Source organism: Corvus moneduloides, chromosome 11 (assembly GCF_009650955.1).
Source record: "Corvus moneduloides isolate bCorMon1 chromosome 11, bCorMon1.pri, whole genome shotgun sequence".
NCBI lineage: Eukaryota > Metazoa > Chordata > Aves > Passeriformes > Corvidae > Corvus > Corvus moneduloides.
In genome coordinates, this window is record NC_045486.1 from 7,167,791 (window position 1) to 7,187,408 (window position 19,618).

General features: G+C 43.2%; 1 protein-coding gene across 29 annotated transcripts in view; it reads left to right on the forward strand.

The window, feature by feature from the left end:
- MAGI1 (membrane associated guanylate kinase, WW and PDZ domain containing 1) overlaps positions 1–19,618 on the forward strand; it is a 334,204-nt gene that overhangs the window by 295,558 nt on the left and 19,028 nt on the right. For 22 of the 29 annotated variants that reach the window (XM_032121234.1, XM_032121217.1, XM_032121220.1 and 19 more), the window contains 5 exons: positions 1,532–1,563; positions 8,164–8,380; positions 13,806–13,883; positions 16,524–16,615; positions 17,528–17,720. In XM_032121234.1, coding sequence (XP_031977125.1) covers positions 1,532–1,563; positions 8,164–8,380; positions 13,806–13,883; positions 16,524–16,615; positions 17,528–17,720 — 612 coding nt within the window. The remainder of the gene's footprint in view (positions 1–1,531; positions 1,564–8,163; positions 8,381–13,805; positions 13,884–16,523; positions 16,616–17,527; positions 17,721–19,618) is intronic. The other 7 variants (XM_032121223.1, XM_032121221.1, XM_032121222.1 and 4 more) reach the window with 1 other exon arrangement.

The window sequence follows — 19,618 nt, forward strand, 5'->3', positions numbered from 1 at the left end:
GAAATGAAGCTGCAGTCTTGATTGTTTAGTTCAAACAGTTTGATGTTTCATTGTCCCTCAATCAATCACTGCCTAGATGGGTATCAGCTATTGGCTGGAAATGCATCAGAGTGACATACAGAGCATTGATATTCCTCAAAATCTTGAAAATATTTAAAATAGTCATTACAGTATGCATCCCAGTCTGAAAGCAGCAGCAAAGTGAGCTCTGATTATCATTTTTAATTGTGTATCTTCCCTATTCAGTGCTAACATCTCCCAAATTACCTTAAAATAAGCATCTTCCTACACAGATTTGTAATTCACTTGCATTGCTTATTTTATTCTCTGTGTAAAAGTTAGATGAGGGCATGGGGTTTAGAATAAACAAAATGCATAAAGTAGAAAATGTAATGCAGCATAAATGCCACATAAATCACATCCTAAAGACAAAAGCAGATTTTAAACATCTGAATTACTGAGCACTTAATGTGGAGTGTAATCTGTGTTTTGGTTTATGTTTGTTTCTGGAGTGTCACACAGAGCAAAATACAGGGGGTTTCCTCTCTCTTCCAACAGCAAGGGGAAAAGGGAGGTCTTGAGTCCAAGAAAGAGCTTTCCCTGCATTTTAGGTAAATCCCCAGACAGGTGTGTCCTTTGCTGCTGGCAACTGGGCTCTATGCACAAGTAGTTGATTGAAATCTCACTTGAGTTCTCTTGCTCATGACAGACTGAGTAAGACACTGCTTCAAAATGCAAAATTGTCCTTGAAAAAACCTTTCCTGGTGCCTTCCCAGTTGTTTGTTCCTTTACATCACCTGCAACCTGTGTAAGCCCCCCTTCTCCAAGCTCCCTAGCATCTCCCCCAGGGGTCAGGGCACTGGTAGTTCTGTTCTTAAGCCACAGCTCTCTATTGTACCTAACAGATAAAATCTCAGGCTTCAAAGGTTTACACTTAGGATGGACAGGAAGGAAAACATGTTTTTTCAGTAACATTCATATTTTTAGGGAGAAAAGCTTATTCTTCCTCATGTTTCTGTTTCCCTTTGCTCAAGCCCAATGCACATTTTCTATTCAAAAATCAATTTCTAGAGGAATACTTTTTAAAAAATCAACCTGTTCCCCCTGCGCCGCTGCAATTGGTCCGATAAAATTGCTGAGCCGATCGCGTCAAAAGGAAAGAGCCTCGGCTTAATTGTGAGCTAAGTCTCCTGTAATCCAGGGGAGCATTTGAGATTCTGCCCAGGCGCTGGGTTTCAGCAGCCGCTGAGGGCTGTGGGTTTCTCTCGCAGCCTCCCGGCTGCTGCAGCACAAGTCAGCATAGCTAATGCAGAGAGAGCTCTCCCCCCGCTCCCTCTTCCCTGGCTCTCGCTCCCTCTCCCTCTCCCTGGGCTTTGATTCGATATGAACAGACTGGTAACTCCGATGTGAGAGCGAAAGCTGACATAACTCTGCAGATGGCTACGTTCGGATGATACACCTAGGGATTTTTCTTTAAGGGAAGGTAGCGCTTAATGCTAATGTTTATTTTTCCCTTGTTGCCATTTTTCAGGACTGCCAGTCCCAAAGAAGAGCCCAAAGTCGGTAAGCACTTTTCAGCTACTATTTCTGTCTGTTTGTCTGCTTTGAAGGAAAAGGGCATGAGTTTGGCTTGTTTGCTTTCTGGGTCTCAATTGTTTTAAGTTGTCTTTCTGTTGCAACCATGATTACCTTGCACGGCTTCTGCTGCATGGGGAAATGAGAGAGGGATGCAGTACGGAAGGGGGACTTGTTTGCAAATAAAGCCTCAGGTTTACAAATCTGCTTCCCTGACAGATGAGCTTCTCTGTCATTTAACTTACCAAAAAAAAAGCTATTGTTTCCTTTTGGAAAGATGGGAGGCTCCACCTTCTTGCCAGATAGCAATTCCTGTCGGGTGCTCATAGGCACCAACCTTTTCCATTAACTCCCTGAGTTTTCTTGAGTATCCTTGGCTGAATTATTAACAGAATGGGAAAGCATGCACATTGTCAGGAGAGACAAAGCATGAGCAGAGCATGGTTACAGTTCCCAGGGAATACAGTCAGCTGTCGGAGTGCCTGCTCTGGAGGCATTTCCATACTGAGCAGGATTGTGCTGCAGGTGTAAGATTCCTCATTTTTTAAAAAAGCAACAGCAGAACAATATTTTCTTGTCTCCCTGAATGTATTTCCATGTAAAGCTGTTACCTGAATGGCATCTTAGCTAGCAGCACGGAAGCCGTGATCTAAAGTATCATTAAAGCTCCGTTAATGATATTATGGAAGAAATTAATGTACTATTTGTATGCAACAAAAAGAAATGTTTTATTTTTAAAGGGAATTAAATACCTAAAGCCTGAAAGTTTGCAGTTATCTGTAGAGAGTGAGGAAGAGACGGATATTCTCTGCCAGGAGCTTTGGGGAAGCAGAGCAAGTGAGGTATTTGCTGTGCTGTAAGATGGTGTGAAACTTCACCGACAGTCCCCCGTGGTGCCAAAACCTGCAGCTGGGCACAGCCCACCTCACCGGAAACCTGGGCAAGAGGTTTAGGAAGCAGCTGAGCAGAAGGCTGTTGCTTTTAATACGAGCTCTCTGCTCATCCAAAAAGAAAGCCCTGAAATAATGAATGTGATTCTGGTAGCTTAGGGCAGCGCTGATTAAAGTCATGTGAGCGCAGGCCTCTACCATTGTCAGCTCGCATTAATGTTGGGAGGCAGAAGTGCGGGGCGTGCTCCTTGCAAATCACAGCCCTGCCAGCCCCTGCCCGCTCGCTGCTGTCACACACGGGGGTTATTTCAGCCTTCGGTGAAACAGAAGCAAGTGTGTAAAATACAGACATGTCTGGCACATTTCTATTCTCTGCCTCCACTTTTTCCCCCCGTCAGAGCAGGATTGGCTGCACGCGATCCGGACTCCAACTTCTGTCATTAAACCAGCCCTAATCCATGAGCCTTGGTCTTTCCAAAGCATGGATGCTCCCACTTTGCCACACGCACGTTTGGCATCGGGTAAAGCGGGATCCTGCTGTGTCAGGCACCTCTCGGTTTGACAGCTATGCACAGTAAAAATCTGAGCAGCATGTAAATCCATGTCAGGATAATCCCGCCTTGGTGAACAAAGAGGCTGCATACAAACAGGTGTAGCGATGCAACAGCAGATTTCTCTCTCCTGTTTGCTCTGAGGAGCCTGTCAGCCTGGGGAAGGCTGACATTCCTTCGCATGCCTCTCCCAAGCCTTTTCAGGGTTCCGTCAGTAATTTTTCCTACAGTCGTAGGCGGTGCTGTTGCCTCTAAAGTGCAGGATTCCCAAAAACCAGAGCCTCCTGTTCCCCTGGCTGCACACGGGATCATTGGCGGCACAATTAGCAGCGATGTTGTACTCACTGCAGCATCGTGCGGCAGCTTTAATGAGCGGCCACTCCTCAGAGGGCAGAGCCAGCGTGGCAGAGCTGGTGCATCTGCTCCTTCCTCCCCAGGCATCGCTGACATGCAGGGGTTGACCATGGAAACCTGGAGCAAAGTGCCTCGGGGCATCTGTGTGCAGAGGAGGAAACTCCTCGGGCTCTCTGGAGTGGATTTACACCAACCCCAGAGCTCGTGTGGCCAAGGCGACAGTCAGAAGCAGGGAAGTGGGGGTGTCTAACGCTGTCCTTCCTTGGTTTGTTGAAGGGCTGCTGCTCCACTGCACGGGAAGCGGGGAGTCCAGCCTGACCTTCTTGGCCATGAGGATTCTCACTCATGACAGGCAAGAGCCAGGCCTGCCCCACCAGCACGGTCCCTGTCTGGGATACCATCTCTCTGAACTCTGCCCCCGTGTTTCCCGGGGATGCCCTGAATGCCAGGGACTCCCAGTTTGCTGCTGCACTGGCAGCGATGAGGTGAATGCAGAAGCTGCCATCAGAGCCGTGTGCCAGGGGCTGTCCCCAGCACAGCACAGCTGTGGGGCTTGGGGGGATGTGCTGCCCAATTCCCCTGTGCCCTTTGCTCAACACACAAGGACTGTTTTCCAGCATTCCTTGTATAATGAGCTGCAGTTAAGAGGACAGCACACATTGAGGCTGGGAGCAGTTGGCTTTGATCTTAACTTGTGCTTGTTTTTTGTTTCTTTTGCTGTCTCAGGGAAGTCACGACTCAGGTGTCCATCCTCTTCTGCTTTGCTCAAGAGATGAGCCCTCTCTCGTTCCCTCACATCCTTTCCCAAAGCCCAGACACATTCCCCGCTTACTGCCAGTGGCTGCTCTTCCTTAAATGAGTCCTATTTTCTGTTCTCAGCCCCCAGTCACGCATTCCCCAAAGGCCACCTTCAGACTGTTGGTACCTCCTGGCTGTGATGACGTGTTAAAGCCCCTTGGAGAGGTTTGTTGGTGCTGGGGCTGTGACACAGCCTGGGAAGTTTTTTTGCCTTCAGCTCAGTTTTGCTGGGCTGTATTTGTCAGTCTGTGTGTATCTTCTGACAAACCTTGCTCTTCTCAGATTTTAAGGAGAGTTTTTCAACCTTGGTGAAAGAGCTAAACTAGTAAAAAACCCCTTTCCAGCCATATATGGGACTGGACATTTCCAACTTCTTTATTCCCTTTCCCCTCACCAAGGACATGCTTCTAGCAGCTCTCTGTCCTGCTCCTTTTTTTTAATTTCCCATTCTTTTTTTAAATGAAAATGGATAATATTTTTGTATTGACCATCTAGAGAGATACATTTTAAGCACAGAAATTTTCTAGTATAGCTATTTCTCCTGCAGTTATTCTGTTATAACATGGATGAAAACAAACTTTTTTTCTTTTTTTTTTCTCTTGTTGCTTGCATCAAAATACTCCACAAGGGGGCAAAGATTCCCATTTCCAGCTCAGTTTCCTGTTGCTTCCAGGACCAGCTTCTCCAAAAAGCTCTACAGCACAAAATCTGCAGCTAGATCATCAGAAGATGGGATCACTGCAGGGGTGATAAAGTGCTCAGCTCTTCCAAAACTCTGATTTTTTTCTTTTGGATTTAAATAAATTCATTGTGAGCATAGCTGACTTGTGACCAAAAATGCAATTCCTATGCACAGCTAGTCCCTTACAAGAGATTTGCCACATTTTTTGGGTGGATACGCAGCACCAGGGGCTCTGCCAATATCCTGTTTTTGTCAAGAAGAGAAATTGGTTCCTCAGTGACTCTGTACAAGACATCCCTTTTCATTCAGAGCCCAGGGGCTTCAGTAGGGTGTGACAAGCTCCATCTTCCCACGTATTCGTTTTGTCACAGCTATAAAACAGTACTAAGGTAATTATTTTATCCCGTCATCGTATTTAAGTGTTCAGTCTGCCTAAATGGACTCGAGGTAGTCACCATAGTCTTGATTTCTAGCCACTTTTGGTAAAGGTCTTTCTGGCAAGCCACTGATGCTAATCAGCAGCTCTGAAGAAGATCACGAGCTCTCAAGAATCAGGGGTGCTCTTACTGGCTCGAGTAGTTCAGTGCCCCATGCTCTTGGTAGCTCCTGTCAGAAGTCAATACAGTTCAGCTGATCTGCTTTACTTGACACTAAAAACCATGATCAGCACCTCAGGGTGAGGTCAGAACTTCCTGCTCTGTCACCAGCCAGACCCTGTACTCATCTGCTGCTTTCCTGCCTATGTGTGTGAACTGAGCAAGCTGAACAGTATGATTCAGACCCAGGAGGGTTGGCCCTAAAAAGCTGGGCACAAGGTAGGAGATGGACAAGCCATCCTTTCATTGGCATTTGGTCAGCTCATCCCTTTTGGGAAAGCTCTACGTGTACCAAGACACAAACTTCATCTGAGCAGTCCCCATGGTAGGGACTAGGATGGTCAGACCCCTGCAATTCCTCATGGGCATGACGTGCTGAAGCTACTACAACATGTGGAAAGAAGTTTGGCCCCAAACCTTTTTGGCCGCCTCTGCTGATATGAAAGTCAATAAATACTGTCTTGAATAATTTAATTACATACATTCCTTATTACCATGGTTACATTCCCCTTCCTCTGGTCCCCTCTCAAACTCCTAAATAGAGATATTTTAGGCTTTTTGAAGGAGTTATTTTTTGGAAAACCACTGGTCCTCCTAAAGAAGCTATCACCTATTTCTTGAAAAATACCTGGTTTTGCAATTGCAACTCTAGTTGAATTAGAGGTAGTTTTGCTTTAGATATGCTGACACTTCCATTTGCAATCCAAATACAAAACAGAATTCATAGCTTGTTCAAAATTTAAACCTTTCATATCACAAAGTGAGAGCACTTTTTGAAGTTCAAACTTTGTTTCTTTTTAAATCAGGAATCTTTCAGAGTTCTCATTATTTCCCTAAAGGCTAAACAAAGCTTCAAATTTTCGTCCCTGTCCTCCACATTCTGTTACCAGCTATTTCCAGTGAGATTGGCCTGAAGTTTCAACAGGATTCTTGTAGTTATTTTAGTAGTTTGGCCAAACAAACCAATCCAGATGGTTGGACTGAGAGATGCAATTTTTTTTTTTTTTTTTAAAGTTGATTATCCCCAGCATAGCTGTTTTAAATGGCTTCATTAAAAATTGAAGGGCTGCATGTGAATTAGCTTCATTTACCACTTAAAAAGCTAAAAATGTTGGAAATTGGTTCAGATATTTGTATTTGAAAGTCTGCAGATGAGTAATCACAGCAGGTAAGCTTTGTTCAAAATTGCTTTAAAGGACAAAGGCAATTTCACATTCTAGTCAATCGAGATATCCTTTAAAAAGATGCTGGTAGTGGATCAACAACTCCAGTGCAAGGCTGAGAGGTCAAAATTATTTGGGCTGTTGAAGCTGAGATTTTTTCTCAGTGTAAAGCTGGAGTACGTGCAACTTAACAATAATCTTACCTGGGTTTTTGGGGTTTAAGACTCTAAAAGAGGGCACTTTGTATGGTGACTTTCTCCTCTGTAATTAATTCAGCTGTTCTGTGATGGAGCATTAACTGCCTGGGGTCTCGTGTTCAGAGAGAGCCAAGGGGTGCCCAGACCTGTGGCCAGTGAGGCCCCCATGCTGATCCAATCTGTGTCTGCTGCTGGTTTCTCTCCCTACCCCAGCTCGGGTTCCTAGAGAGAAGTACCTGAAAGCACTTCTGTTGGAATGTTTTCATGTACCCTCTGCCAGCAGGAGGCTTAAATTTCTGCCTGAGGTTTATTGGTGTGAGTGGCTGACCCTTTTTAGCTGGGAAATAGTGGATGTTGGAAAAACAACCTGTGGGATGCTGTTTTTCCAGCCACCCTCTGTGTCACAGCAGCCCTGGGAACACAGTTCCCTGTACCAGAGTAGGTGGGAGACTGCATTCAACCTTGGTGTCAGTCCAAGGTCATCTCAAAAGAGCATTAAAAAGCATTTGCTGCACAGTGTGGGGACCTCTTGTTGAGGATTTTGCTACATATTGAGTAGTACAAATCCTGGCAATGCAAATGTGGCTTGAGCACACCGTTGTGAATTTAAGAACTATATACCCTGCTTAGATAAATATTAAGCAGACAGAGCTCTTGGCACGCTACTTTGGAATAAGTCCTGAGTTTAGATGGATTCATTTTTCCTGTTTTAATATACTTAATTAAAACAAATCAAACTTCAAATAGACATTTTTACATTTGTTAAGGTCTGCAGAAATCACTTGGATGCTCTGGGGACCAGAGCCATTAAAGGGGTACTCTGTTGTCCACACACTTGTAATGTGGGGGGGGTTGCAGGAACTGTAGAGAAAAAGTGACCTTGCATAGTAAGGGCTGTGCTTGATTCTGCTTTAGAGGGACAGTTTGAGTTTTCACAGTGAAACCTGGTAGCTTTTTCATTTTCTTTCAGGCTCAAGTTAGACACAAATGTTATCTGAATAGAAGGTTGTTGGGATTTTCTGCCTTAATGCAAGAAAAAATAAGTACACTGAAACTAGTAACCTGTAATGAGATTTAGATCTGTCTTATGTGTGAGATGGGAAAATGCTTTTTTTTTTAATGATAAATTACTTTGTTTTGTATATCTCTTTCTGTCAGTCTGCCTATCAGAATCTATCGCCGGGGAATTTAACTGTACCCAGCATTAACTGGGTAGCAGCAAAACTGTGACTTATATATTTACTTATGTGCATGCAGAAAAGCCTGATCAAAGAAGGGAGAAAAATTGATGGAAAACACCCACTCAGCGACCAATAACCGTCTGTTCTCTCTCTTCCACTTGCTCTCTTCCTTACAGCAACCACTTGAAAGGAAAGACAGCCAAAACAGTTCCCAGCAGAGCGTCTCGAGCCACCGCAGCGGGCACACGGCATCCCCCGTGCACAGCGCCCAGGTGCTGCCGGACTACGCTGCCCCGGAGGCGCCGGCCGCCGACCAACCGGACACTTCTGGGCAGAAAAAGCCAGATCCATTCAAAATCTGGGCCCAGTCCAGGAGCATGTATGAAAGCCGACGTGAGTATGAAGCAGGTGTAGTTGCTAAGGCTACGGCTACGGCAGCTGCTCCCTGTGTATTTTCTTTGCAAAGAACTGAATTTTTTAGGTTTCTACTGGAAATGTAAGGCTTCCACTGGTTAATTTGGTATCTGTCAATGTGATCCACTTGGTAGAGCTGCAGTTTGCTCTCTCATGAGGACTGGATTTAGATCATCTCTAGGAAAGGGCTCTTAGACCAAAGCTTAATATGAAAAATCCCTTTAAAATTAAAGACTTTCTTTTCCCCTATATTTTTATTGTACTTTTAAATTAGGCTGAAGGAGAATTTTCAAGTTTGTTATCCAGATCCTAAACTCTTTTTTGAGGTTAAGACTCATTATCTGATATGCATAGGAATTTCAGTAAGGAGGAGAAGTACTTAGTTTGCTGAAATTTGTATCAGATGCTTTTCAGCCTCACCCTGGGGAGGAGAAAATTCAGCTGAGCCATTTTATTTCGACTAGAATGGACACTTTAACAATACAGATATTAAATGCATATTGTAAGTGGCTTTTATGGCAATTAATAATCTGCACACTTGGCTAGTAGTTCAGTAGGGTTTTGACTCTGCTCCAAGACTATAAATATGGTTTCAATCAGTTTCTTCTCTGGAAACAAAATAAACACATTGGCTTTACTTTAATTGCACTGGTGAAGATGATCAAATCTGTAAAAGCTTCTTAAAGAGTTAGAGTATTAGGTTCATTTTGAAAGGCAATAGTTACTTTAGTTACAGAAAAGGGAGTTTCAAAATCTTGGTGCTCTGAGAGTACCACCTGCAGTTTGATTTTATTGTGCTAACTGGAAATTGGTAAAACCAGTAAGAAATGAACCTTTACCTCAGAATGAAAAATGGTAGGACTTTTTTTTCTGACCAAATGAATCACTTTGAAGTCTTATATCCTGGAAAAATTAAATTATGAGTCACAGTTTCTTGGCTGAAGATGCATCTCTGGATTGAATGTCTCAGCAGTGCAGTTTGTAGGTGTCTCTGCTTCTGTGCACTGCTTCCCTTCCTATCCTTTCCTAAGGATTAGGTGTACTGACCCTGCGGGCTCTCGAGCCATGTCACGCTGATCTGCAGAGTGCAGTAACAGAACTTATACGTGCAGCTCACTGAAATGGAAAAAGGGGTGAAAGCTGAGGGACAGTGACTCCTGAGCCCTGCAGAGCTGTGGGCAGAGCTCTTCCTTCTCCTGCCTGGGTGGACAAATGTCCCATGGCACTGGTATTCCTGCTGCCCAGCCTGCATGATTCCTATTGGCACTGTGCTGCCATTGCCTCTGACCCCCTGCAGCTACTTAGCTAATTTCTAATTAACTGTTTAACTCATACTACTTAGTCATTAGTATCAGCTTAGCAGCCTTAACTCCTGCTTGTCTTTCCTGATAAAACCCAAGACTGAGCTGGAGAAACCCTGAAGTGCACAGGCAGGCAGTTGCCCTTCTGTGGCACCTCCAACACCATGTGCTAAATCTTTCCTCTTTCCTCGATGGCTGCAGTTACCCTGTAGAGGTTTTGTCCTTGGCTGGGACCAGAGCCCTTCCAGAGGCCTTTTCACAGTCTCTTGACCTGCTGGTTTCCCACACTCCATCTTTTCTTGTGCCACAATCCTCACTGCTTGGGCCTGTTGCTAGACTGGGATCTGCTATACCCCTTCAGCTTCCCTGTCTCACCTTTCCACAGCCCAGCACCTCTGTACTGGGGTTGATCCTCTTCTACTGCTTCAGTCCTTCTCCTGCCTCTTCTACCAGATGAGACCTGTTTGAACATTGGTGCTTTTCTATGACCTTTTCATCCCATTGCTGTTCCCTTCCAGGAAAGTATTTTATGAGGTTTCTTGGTTTCATAGATAGGGGTTTTTTGGAGAATGGTGGAAGTGTGATATGGTCATGTCTCCTTGTAAACCATTAGGAGTGTCCAAGAGCCTGTGAATTTCCTACCCTAAGCTGGAGTGAAACACATTCCCTGGGGATTAACCTGCACTCTTTGCTAGTGACATGGCTTTGCTGTGGGTAATGAAATGTGAAGAAAAGCAGGAAAGATAAGTGAAAAATGGAGTTGGACATGCTCTATCTACTTTTGTGGTCTGGTCCCAAAGCATGACTGGTGGTTTTATATAGAGGTCAGTGGTCAGCTCCTCCTTCCCTCACCAAGCCCTTGTTTATCACCAGTCTTGTAAGTGGAGTCTGTGGTTCACAGCTGAAGCCTCGCTCTGCTGTCCTGAGGTCTTGGGGTAAAGCGCTGTGTTTCTTTTCCTTTGTTACGAACCTGAATCATCCCTTTGAGACTCATTCCCAGTGTTGCCCAAGCACTGGGTTTGTGGCTCTCGGGTCATTTGTAGGGAACTCTGCTGACACTGAGCATCAGAGTGTGTGATGGAAGAAACTGTTTCCTGGGGACTCCAGTTTCACTGTCTGTCATCTCCGCGTGTTCTTCACACTGTTCTTCATGTTTTTACACAGTTGCATTTAACTCCAGTGCCACCTTTGGCTGGTGGGAACACGGTCATGTCATTGCTTTCTCCTTTACTTGGGCACCCATTCCCTTGGGCATTGGGACTGTCATCTCCAATGACATCCATAGCTTTGGGTGCTGGGTGTGACTCTCTCTGCAACCTTCTGATGGACGTGTGAGCAGAGCTAAGTGGATATCTAATGCACAGCAGGAGGATGTTACCCTAGTGCCAGAGCTGAGGGTGGGTGACACATCCAGTAACGAGGGCATTTGGTGGGTTCTAGAAGGCTCCGCTACCTGAGGAGCCCCAGCACAGCTCTTCTGCTACTGAGGCCAGGGCTTGCCCACTGTTAATTGCTGGCCTTAAATTTGAAAAAAAGCCTGGAAAGGGTTATAAAAGAAGTACTGAATCTGTAATGAATACATACTGCCTTTTTCTCTGGGAATGCATCCCACTGTTACTTATATTAATAACAAGAATGTAGACACAGAAAGCAAAGGCAACGTTTTAATTTTTCAGAATTTGTAAAATTCGTTCTTCCTCTACTTGAGTTGTCTTTGGATCAGTATTTCATTAAAAAAGACCGTATTTGCCTTACGTGACCTGTCTCACTGAAGTCATTGGTAGAGCCCAATTAAGTTGAACAGCACCAGCTAACCAATAATTGTGTAAAAGCATGTGTTTTTATTATTTACCCAATGCAACTTAATATCAGAAAGTGCTCCAATTCTGTGGGGGAGAGCCACAAACGTTGCTTGTTTAGGGGAAGAAAAAAAAAAAAGAATAAAAATTAAGCTAGAATTAATCATGCAAAGCTAAGCAAAGGCTCTGTCACTGTTTCTGGACTCTGGCTGAGGGGAAGCAGATTAGAACTGCAACTTTATTTCACAAATGCAGGTTAAAGTTCCTTCATGTGGATCTCCCTGGGGTGAGGGGATCAGACCTGCAAGGTGCTGAGTGTTTGGGCTCAGGTCCAAGGAAGCTTATTTTCAAGCTGTAAACCCAAAGGGATGCTTTAAGGCTAAGGCTGAGCTCAGATGCTCTGCTGCAATCTGGCCCAGAGTTACCAGTCTTTGCTGGATTAAGACATTTGAGAATAGCCAGCTTTGAGCAAATGTGAAAACAGAGCATTTGGTGGTGGTAACAAATGCACTCTTTGCTGGTGCTGAGTTTTAGCTGCCTGAGCTCCTCGTTATGGGTAACTCATTGCTGCTCGTGGGAGTTGTGTACATGAATCAGAGAGGAGGACAAACCCTTAAGGTTTAAAAGATGAAGCAGTTCCAAGATCCAGGAATTACATACTTGAAGAGCTCTCAGAGAGAGAAACAGCAATTGAATGGCTTAGCAGAGAACCACAATTCAGAAACTTCACACTGTTTTATTGAAATATATTTTTATAATATGCTTTTTACTTTTCAATGTATTATTAAACTTCCTTAAAGATTAACACAATCTGTTGTCAAATTTTTCTCATGTGGCCTGATTGCTTTGCAAAATACCATATCCTACATATGGCCATCTGTCAAAACAGCAGTGACAAAATGAATTAATCTGAATTGCAGATGTGTTAATGAATCCCTTTGAAGGACTTAAGCATTTAATTAAAAGTAAAGCAGAACATGATAGAGAATTTTTAAAGCTTTTAAAATATTCGAAGTTATCGTTAATATTTGAATTTTATTTTCAGGCACATAATTTGTTCAGGAGGATTTTTCTCTCCCCAAATCTAATTAAAATAATACAAACAAGTCTTGACCCCAGCGTATTTGTTCACTGGCAATTACATAGAACTAAAAATATTTGCACAATAACACAAACATTAGATACTTTCCCCTTAAAATAGAAAAGAAGAATATTCTCCTGAAACTGCATCCGCCTTCTGATCAGACTGACTTGAGAGATGATGTTTAGTAAAAGCCCTTTGGTAGGGTTATGTCGTTTTGTTATATTAACAGTAGACAAACAGTTGCAGTGATACTCTTGGGCACACAGATGTATCCATGCCCTTGGAGAATGTATTGCTAAAAGGGACCGTGGTACTCCCAGCACGTCGCGTGAGCTTGTTCATCTTGTCAAGAACTCCTGCTGAAGCCATCTTTCAAAATCTTTCCATGCCACCACAAAGGTTTGGTTAAAGGGAAAAGACAAAAGAAATTGAATTCTCCTGCATTGGGATAGTTTAGAAGATGGATTTCTTGCAAATATGGAACCTAATGAGGTCTATGGCTAAATTGCAGGACTTTTCAACTCTGAAACTCTCCATCAGCTTCAGTGAGACTGCCCACTCCTAATTTCAGACTTGTCCTCATATACTTTGCTGAATCTGGGCCTTAAATATTTTGTGCTTTGCCAAGCTATGAGTCACTGAAAGTGCTGCTGCCTCAAATGAGCCAGTGACTAAAGCAAACTCATACTGATCATTCTTGAATCCATCTTATGTTGAAACTGATGTCACACTAGGCAGAATTTTGTTGTATATAACATGTTAACATTTGCATAGTAAAGTTTGATAAAAATGGTCTGTAGTTAAGCACTGTGTTCATTGTTTGTCACCACGCATTTAGAATTTCTTTTAATATTAGACAAAGATATTTCCATTTGGAAAACTAACTCGTGTCATGAAGGGGAAGGGGTTTTTGTAGAAAAGTGTATTTAAGGTGTTGTCACAAAATTCTTCCTTTAAGAAGAACAAAGGAGGTTTATCAAATATACCTGCATGCATGTTCATAAATGTATAAATTCAAGTACGTGTGTATTTTATATCTACACGTGCCCAGGCATGTGCAGAGAGATGTGAAACTTAGTATGTCATAATCCATAGTAGCTATAACCTTAACAAATTGTGCATGAAAGCCTAACATGACCCATAAAGTCACAATTAATTAAATGAACTAATAAGAAAGCAGATACATTAAGCTTTGCAAAATTGTAAAATTAATATTACAGCTATGTCACCTTCACCTGCAACTGGACTGAGCAAGGGTGAGAGAGAGAGAGAAATCAATTCCACGAGTTTTGGAGAATGTAAGACTGTGCCGAGAATCTATCTGTGTCTTGTGATGTCTTGTTGTGGTGTCACTGCTGCTCTGTGGCGGGGGGCTCTTCATCACCAAGGGAGTCTGGCAGGGCCATATCCCAAGGTTAGCCACCGAGGGGCAAAGTCTGGCTTTACTGTCCTGGCTGGATGGCGTAGGTGGCAGGGGGTGGGTGTATTGTGTTCCTGTCTCCTTCCTGAGTTTGCCCACATGGCTCATCAACAGGGCTGTGTCACCCACCTTTCCAGCCATTCACAGAACTCTTCTTACTACTTTTGCACTGCTCTCCACATGGTCTGGTTTAATTTGGGACAGGCAGACTGCTGTTAAATTTTACCCATTTGGGCTGTGTACATGTTTGATCAGTCAGACATGCTTGAGATCAGTCAAGGTGCAGGGCTGCAATGAATGATTCCTAGAGGCCATTTTTCATTCATTTTCAAGGAAGTTTCAGCAGCACCATGTTCCCTTTAAGTAAGGAAAGTGGCTCCTCTGAAGTGCAGCTGAATAATGGGAGAACCTAAAATAATTCTCCAGTATGGAACCTCAGAGGGTCTCACCTCTGAAGCTCTGAGGTGGATGGGTGTTCTGGATTGTGCCAGTGAATCACTGCCCTGCAGAGCTGTTGCAAAAAGTGGTAAAAGGAGCTTTGTACTCATTCTGTGTAAGGGTTTGTTGTCTGTATGTCTGTTGTATCTGTGTTCCACCTCGCTGTAATCCTTCCAGTGGGAGGAGCTCTATGTGAAAGAACTGGCTTCTTTGGGGTTAGACTTGTCTATTTTTGTTGCTTTGGTCTGATACGACTGGTCCAGCCTGGCCTGCTGTTCCCTCCAGTGGCATTAATTGTGTAGCTGGGACTCAAACCAGGGCCATACGGCATCGTTCAGTGAGACTGGAGGGGTGACAAATGGGAGGTGTTGAGAGGTGCCAAGGCCACGGGCCCACGCAGGAACTCTCTGCAGAAGCCACTTTACCTCTGACAGATCCAACACACACTATTAATTGTTTGGGGCCAGCCTTTGCCAAAATAGCCTTTGAAGGGCTGGAGAGATGCTCCCGACTGTGCTTGTCATGCTCCCCTCACTGAAGGCAGTGACAAACAGCAATTAATTCATTGTCTGAATTTTGTTGTGCTGCACGTCTGTGCGTGGCGAGCTGCCTTCAGCCAGAGGAGATGAGCCACACAGGCGCCCGGCGTGTTCATCACCTGAACACTCTGTGTCTGGACAAAAATCAGTCTCTAATTCAGTGAGGGAACGGGTGTTAAGCTTAGCTTATAATTGCAGGTAATTAAAATGTGGCAATATTATCTGTAAAGCCAGTTTAAATGAAAATGTCGAAGCAGACATCTGTACCTTAGCATTCATCTATTTGTTTAATTTTTAGTATTCCCAGTTCTTCAATTCATTTTATATTGAAGAGAGACCCTCAGAGGTAACCAAAAGTCTTAACACTGACAAGCACCAGAGCAGACCCAAATTTTTGCACTAAGCACAGACAGCATAAAATCCAGTTGGGGCCCAATCTGACATTCCCTGATGCCAGTGGAAAAAAACCTGTTCATAGATACAGAAAGCTAGATGATGTTTCATTAAACATGCTGCATCCTGTGTCTGAGTAGGCACTTGTTTAAATTGGATTCCTGAACGATAGACTTTGGTTTCTTTGCTGAAGTTATAGGCAGCTGACAGGTAAAGGAACAGCTTTTTATTATTGTTAATTATAAATTTTGGGAGGGGAATCATTACAAAATTAGTCAATGTTTCCGATACTATCCAATGAATATTAAATGAGCCTGAAGTTCTCTTCTGATATGATAAAATGTTAGCAATTAGTTTTGCATTTTTAAAACAGGGATGAAAGCAAGCCTGAGTAAGGTAATATAAAACATTACTGTTCAACAGTGCTTCAAGGTTAGTACTTCACTGTATGTAATATTCATTGTAAAAACCTTGCTGGTGTTCCATACTAATGAGTAGGTGAGGTTGGGCTTTTTTATGTTTCCAGCTGGTTTTATCTCTTCAGTGCTTTTGCAGAGCCTGTACACAAGCAAGTGAGAGTCAGGAGAGCTGCATTGTTTTGAGTGGAGCCCTTCTGATTTACACCAACTGGGGATCTGTGCCATAGTTATTTAAAGCAGAGTTGGTAGACAGATAGCAAACTATGCTTGGGAAAGTTAATTAACAGTAGAAGTCATAACAAGTGGCTCTTTTGTCTCCCGTGAAAGAGGAGGCAGCTGTATTGTTTCTGGCAGAGTAGTTCTCTGTTGTACACATTTATTTACTGATGATTTGGAAGAGGCTGTTGCTCTGGGTAATGATGCTAATATTGACAGAAGGAAATATTATAGTGATAAATAAATGGCAAGTCACAATTAGATACCTAGAAAGTAGAAACCACTGCATAACTTTCAATAGTGATTTAAATAATAATCCGTTAGTATTTAAAACTATAAGTTTTCATAGTTATGTCTCTATTTTTATGTAAAAATGAGGTGGTCTTCAACACCACCTCATTTAAATGTTAAAATTGCGTGGCAAATCCTTTTATGTACATCTGAGTAGTCCTGATTTGGGTAAAAAGGTGGGGTATTTTGATGAAAAATTATAGTTGTCTTCTTTTCCTTCAGTTCCAGATTATCAAGAGCAGGATATCTTTCTATGGAGAAAGGAAACCGGGTTTGGATTTAGGATTCTAGGTGGAAATGAGCCTGGAGAGCCTGTGAGTATCATGTTTTAGCTTGTGACATCTTTCAGAAACACAGCAGTAGAATGCACAGATGTGCAGAACTATGCTATAGCATCACTGCTAAAATAGTTAGTGGACTATATATATATCCTGCATCTCCTCACCTTCCCTCCAAAAACCACCCCACAACTCCATAACTGAAATGGGTTTGGCTTCTCCTTCAATGGTGAACCAAATGTAAACACATAGGTCCTTGGACACTGAGGACAGGGTGTCCTGGTCAGGTTTGCAAGTATTTTGATCTTAGAATGCCAGGTTCTCAGGTATTAGAATGCTCAGTTTTCTCCTTGAATTCAGTTAACTTCTTTATCGTAAAACCTGTGCCTGTGGGAAGTGCCATCCTTTCATGTGCTGCACAGGTCACAGCTAGATAGTGGCAGCATAAATTACCATGTTTTTCCTTGCCAAAATTATTTTGCTCATTTATGGGGACAGAGACCATGAGTTTGTCTCATGTTAGAGTAACTCCACAGAACTCACTGAAGATAAACCAAGACTGAGTCAGTGGGCAAGTGTGTGGTGCAGAGCTTGTAAACCCTGGAGGCAACTGAAAGGGTAATTCAATCTTGGCTTCCCTGACAAGATCCTCAGTGCTTTTAACCATCTTTTTGTCTGGTCACTGTCTGGTTGGACACATTTCCCAGGGCTGTCTGTCCTTAGAGTGAATGGACTGCCTAAAGAAACAAGATGTCAATTTATTACATTTTCACAATGTGCTGTATTCACATAGAACCGCTTTCACACGAGCAACTTTCCTGACCAGCAGACATTTGTCAACAGTTTCATGTCCCTACTAAATCAGGTCTAACTACAAGTGCCCCTTGCTTCCAGCTGGCTGTTGAGCTGGTTCTCATTTATCTCTCTCCTCCTCCGCTAATTCCTCAGATTTACATCGGTCACATTGTACCGCTGGGTGCTGCTGATGCTGATGGCCGCCTGCGATCGGGTGATGAACTGATCTGTGTGGATGGGACACCTGTGGTCGGGAAATCGCACCAGCTTGTGGTCCAGCTTATGCAACAGGCAGCCAAACAAGGTCATGTCAATTTGACCGTGAGGCGCAAAGTGGTTTACACAGGTAGGCTGCAGTATCACCCTGCAGGGGTAGATTTTCTTGCCAGGATCCCGACTGTTCAGCAAATGGTCTAAGGGAAAAAAAAGCTTCTCCTTGTAATGCTGGGAAAACTCAGGGGATGTACTATTATTTTTCCGCTTTTGCCTGTCTTTAGTCTTTTTTGTTCCTGATCAAATAAGTTTCAAGTATTTTTTTTTGCAGTCAAGACTCTCTTAGTTGGCTTTCCCAAGTCTTCATAAGGTTTCTGATAAAATGGGGAACGGTGTGGTTGCAACATAAAATTTTTAGTTTGACTTATGCAGCAAACAGACACTGTGGCCAACTGCTTGTGTTTTCTGTATACTTCCCAAAATAAATGTGCAGCCTGATAGTCACCCTTAAACTGGGAGTAAGGGAAAAGATGATGAAGAGTCCACTAGGAGGAGAGGCAAGGACAGAGAGCAGGTGAGGGCACTGGTGTGTGGTGGCTGGTGTCCCATGCTCAGGGGAAGCTTCAACAGGTAGTCAAGGGACCTCAGGATGGGAAACTGTAAACATTGTTGGTTCTGGTGGGCCAGGATGTTTGTCGTCATGGAATCATAGAATGGTTTGGGTTGAAAGGGACCTTGAAGATCATCCATTTGCAGCCCTTCTGCCATGGGCAGGAACACCGTCCACTAGACCAGTTTGCGCAGGTCTAGAGAGGTTTCTGTATGCTGAGTTATGCTGGGCATTGTGCACATACTGCACAAGTGTAGGATCTAAATGGAAAAAAGGGAGCTGGCAGAAGGACAAAGATGCAATGAGAAGTGACGCTGCCTGGTACCATTTTGGCACCCAGATGAGTGATTGAAAAGTGTCCTTATAGCAGAGAAAATGAAGACACGAGCACGAGCTTTCTAAATAACATGTGACCTTATGTTTAATACTGGAGAGTAACTTTGGAGTGCTGCCTCTCCCTTTGAGTCCCTTTAGGAACTCAGGTGTGGGATTTGCTTTACCTCACTCAAAAAAAGGGATATTACATAGCTTTTCAAGTTCAGGCATCATCAGATAAATAGGCAGTGATGTACTTTGATCTTAGAGAGAATCACAATAACATTCAGATTGGAATTTAGGCCCTCAGTGGAAGTTAGGACTAGAAGAGCACCTCAAAAATAGCTCTGTGTTCTTATCCAGGGCTGAACACAATAATAAATAAACTCATTTCTTTCTCACTTCTCATTTCTTTACTTCTTCCCAATGTGGATTAAATGCCAGGTGATGTCTCTCCTCTAACAGCCTCTCTTTAATTCCTGACCAAGGTCTGGCAATGTGAGAGAAGCTTTAGAAGAGCTTTGGGAGGAAGGGAAAGGGCAGTTGAATTTTGGTATTGTTTTTGTGTGTAGATTTTCTATGCAGTTTTACAGCCTCCAGGCTGGAAATAACCATGAAAGATTTAGATGCGTAAGATCTCTCTTGATATTTCATTCAGAGGCATGTTACTGCAGATTGAGCTATTTCTGAATCATTGCAAATGTGGACACTTACTCTAGGATAAATTATTCAGAATCCCCTCTTTCACCTTATATTTGCAGGCTTTTAAATTTCAGCATAACTCTGTAGAGAAGGCTGTTCCTGAATTTTGGTCCCTTGTTCCTCCTGTCATCTGTTTGCCAGTAGAAAAAGATTGTTCACCTAAATGGGTACTCTCTGTCTTGAGATTCATGTAGGGGGAATTTTATGCTCCTGTATTCTTAATATGAAGAATGCTATATATTTAGTACATACTTCTGAGTATGTAAGTGCAGACAGGACTTCTATCCAAGGGTATTTTAAAGTCCTTTTTTTTTTTTTTGTATCATGATTTTACAGGTTTAGATTTTGTTTGCCATCCATTTTCTTGCTGATGCTTTTAAGATCTTCAACTTAATTTTGATTCA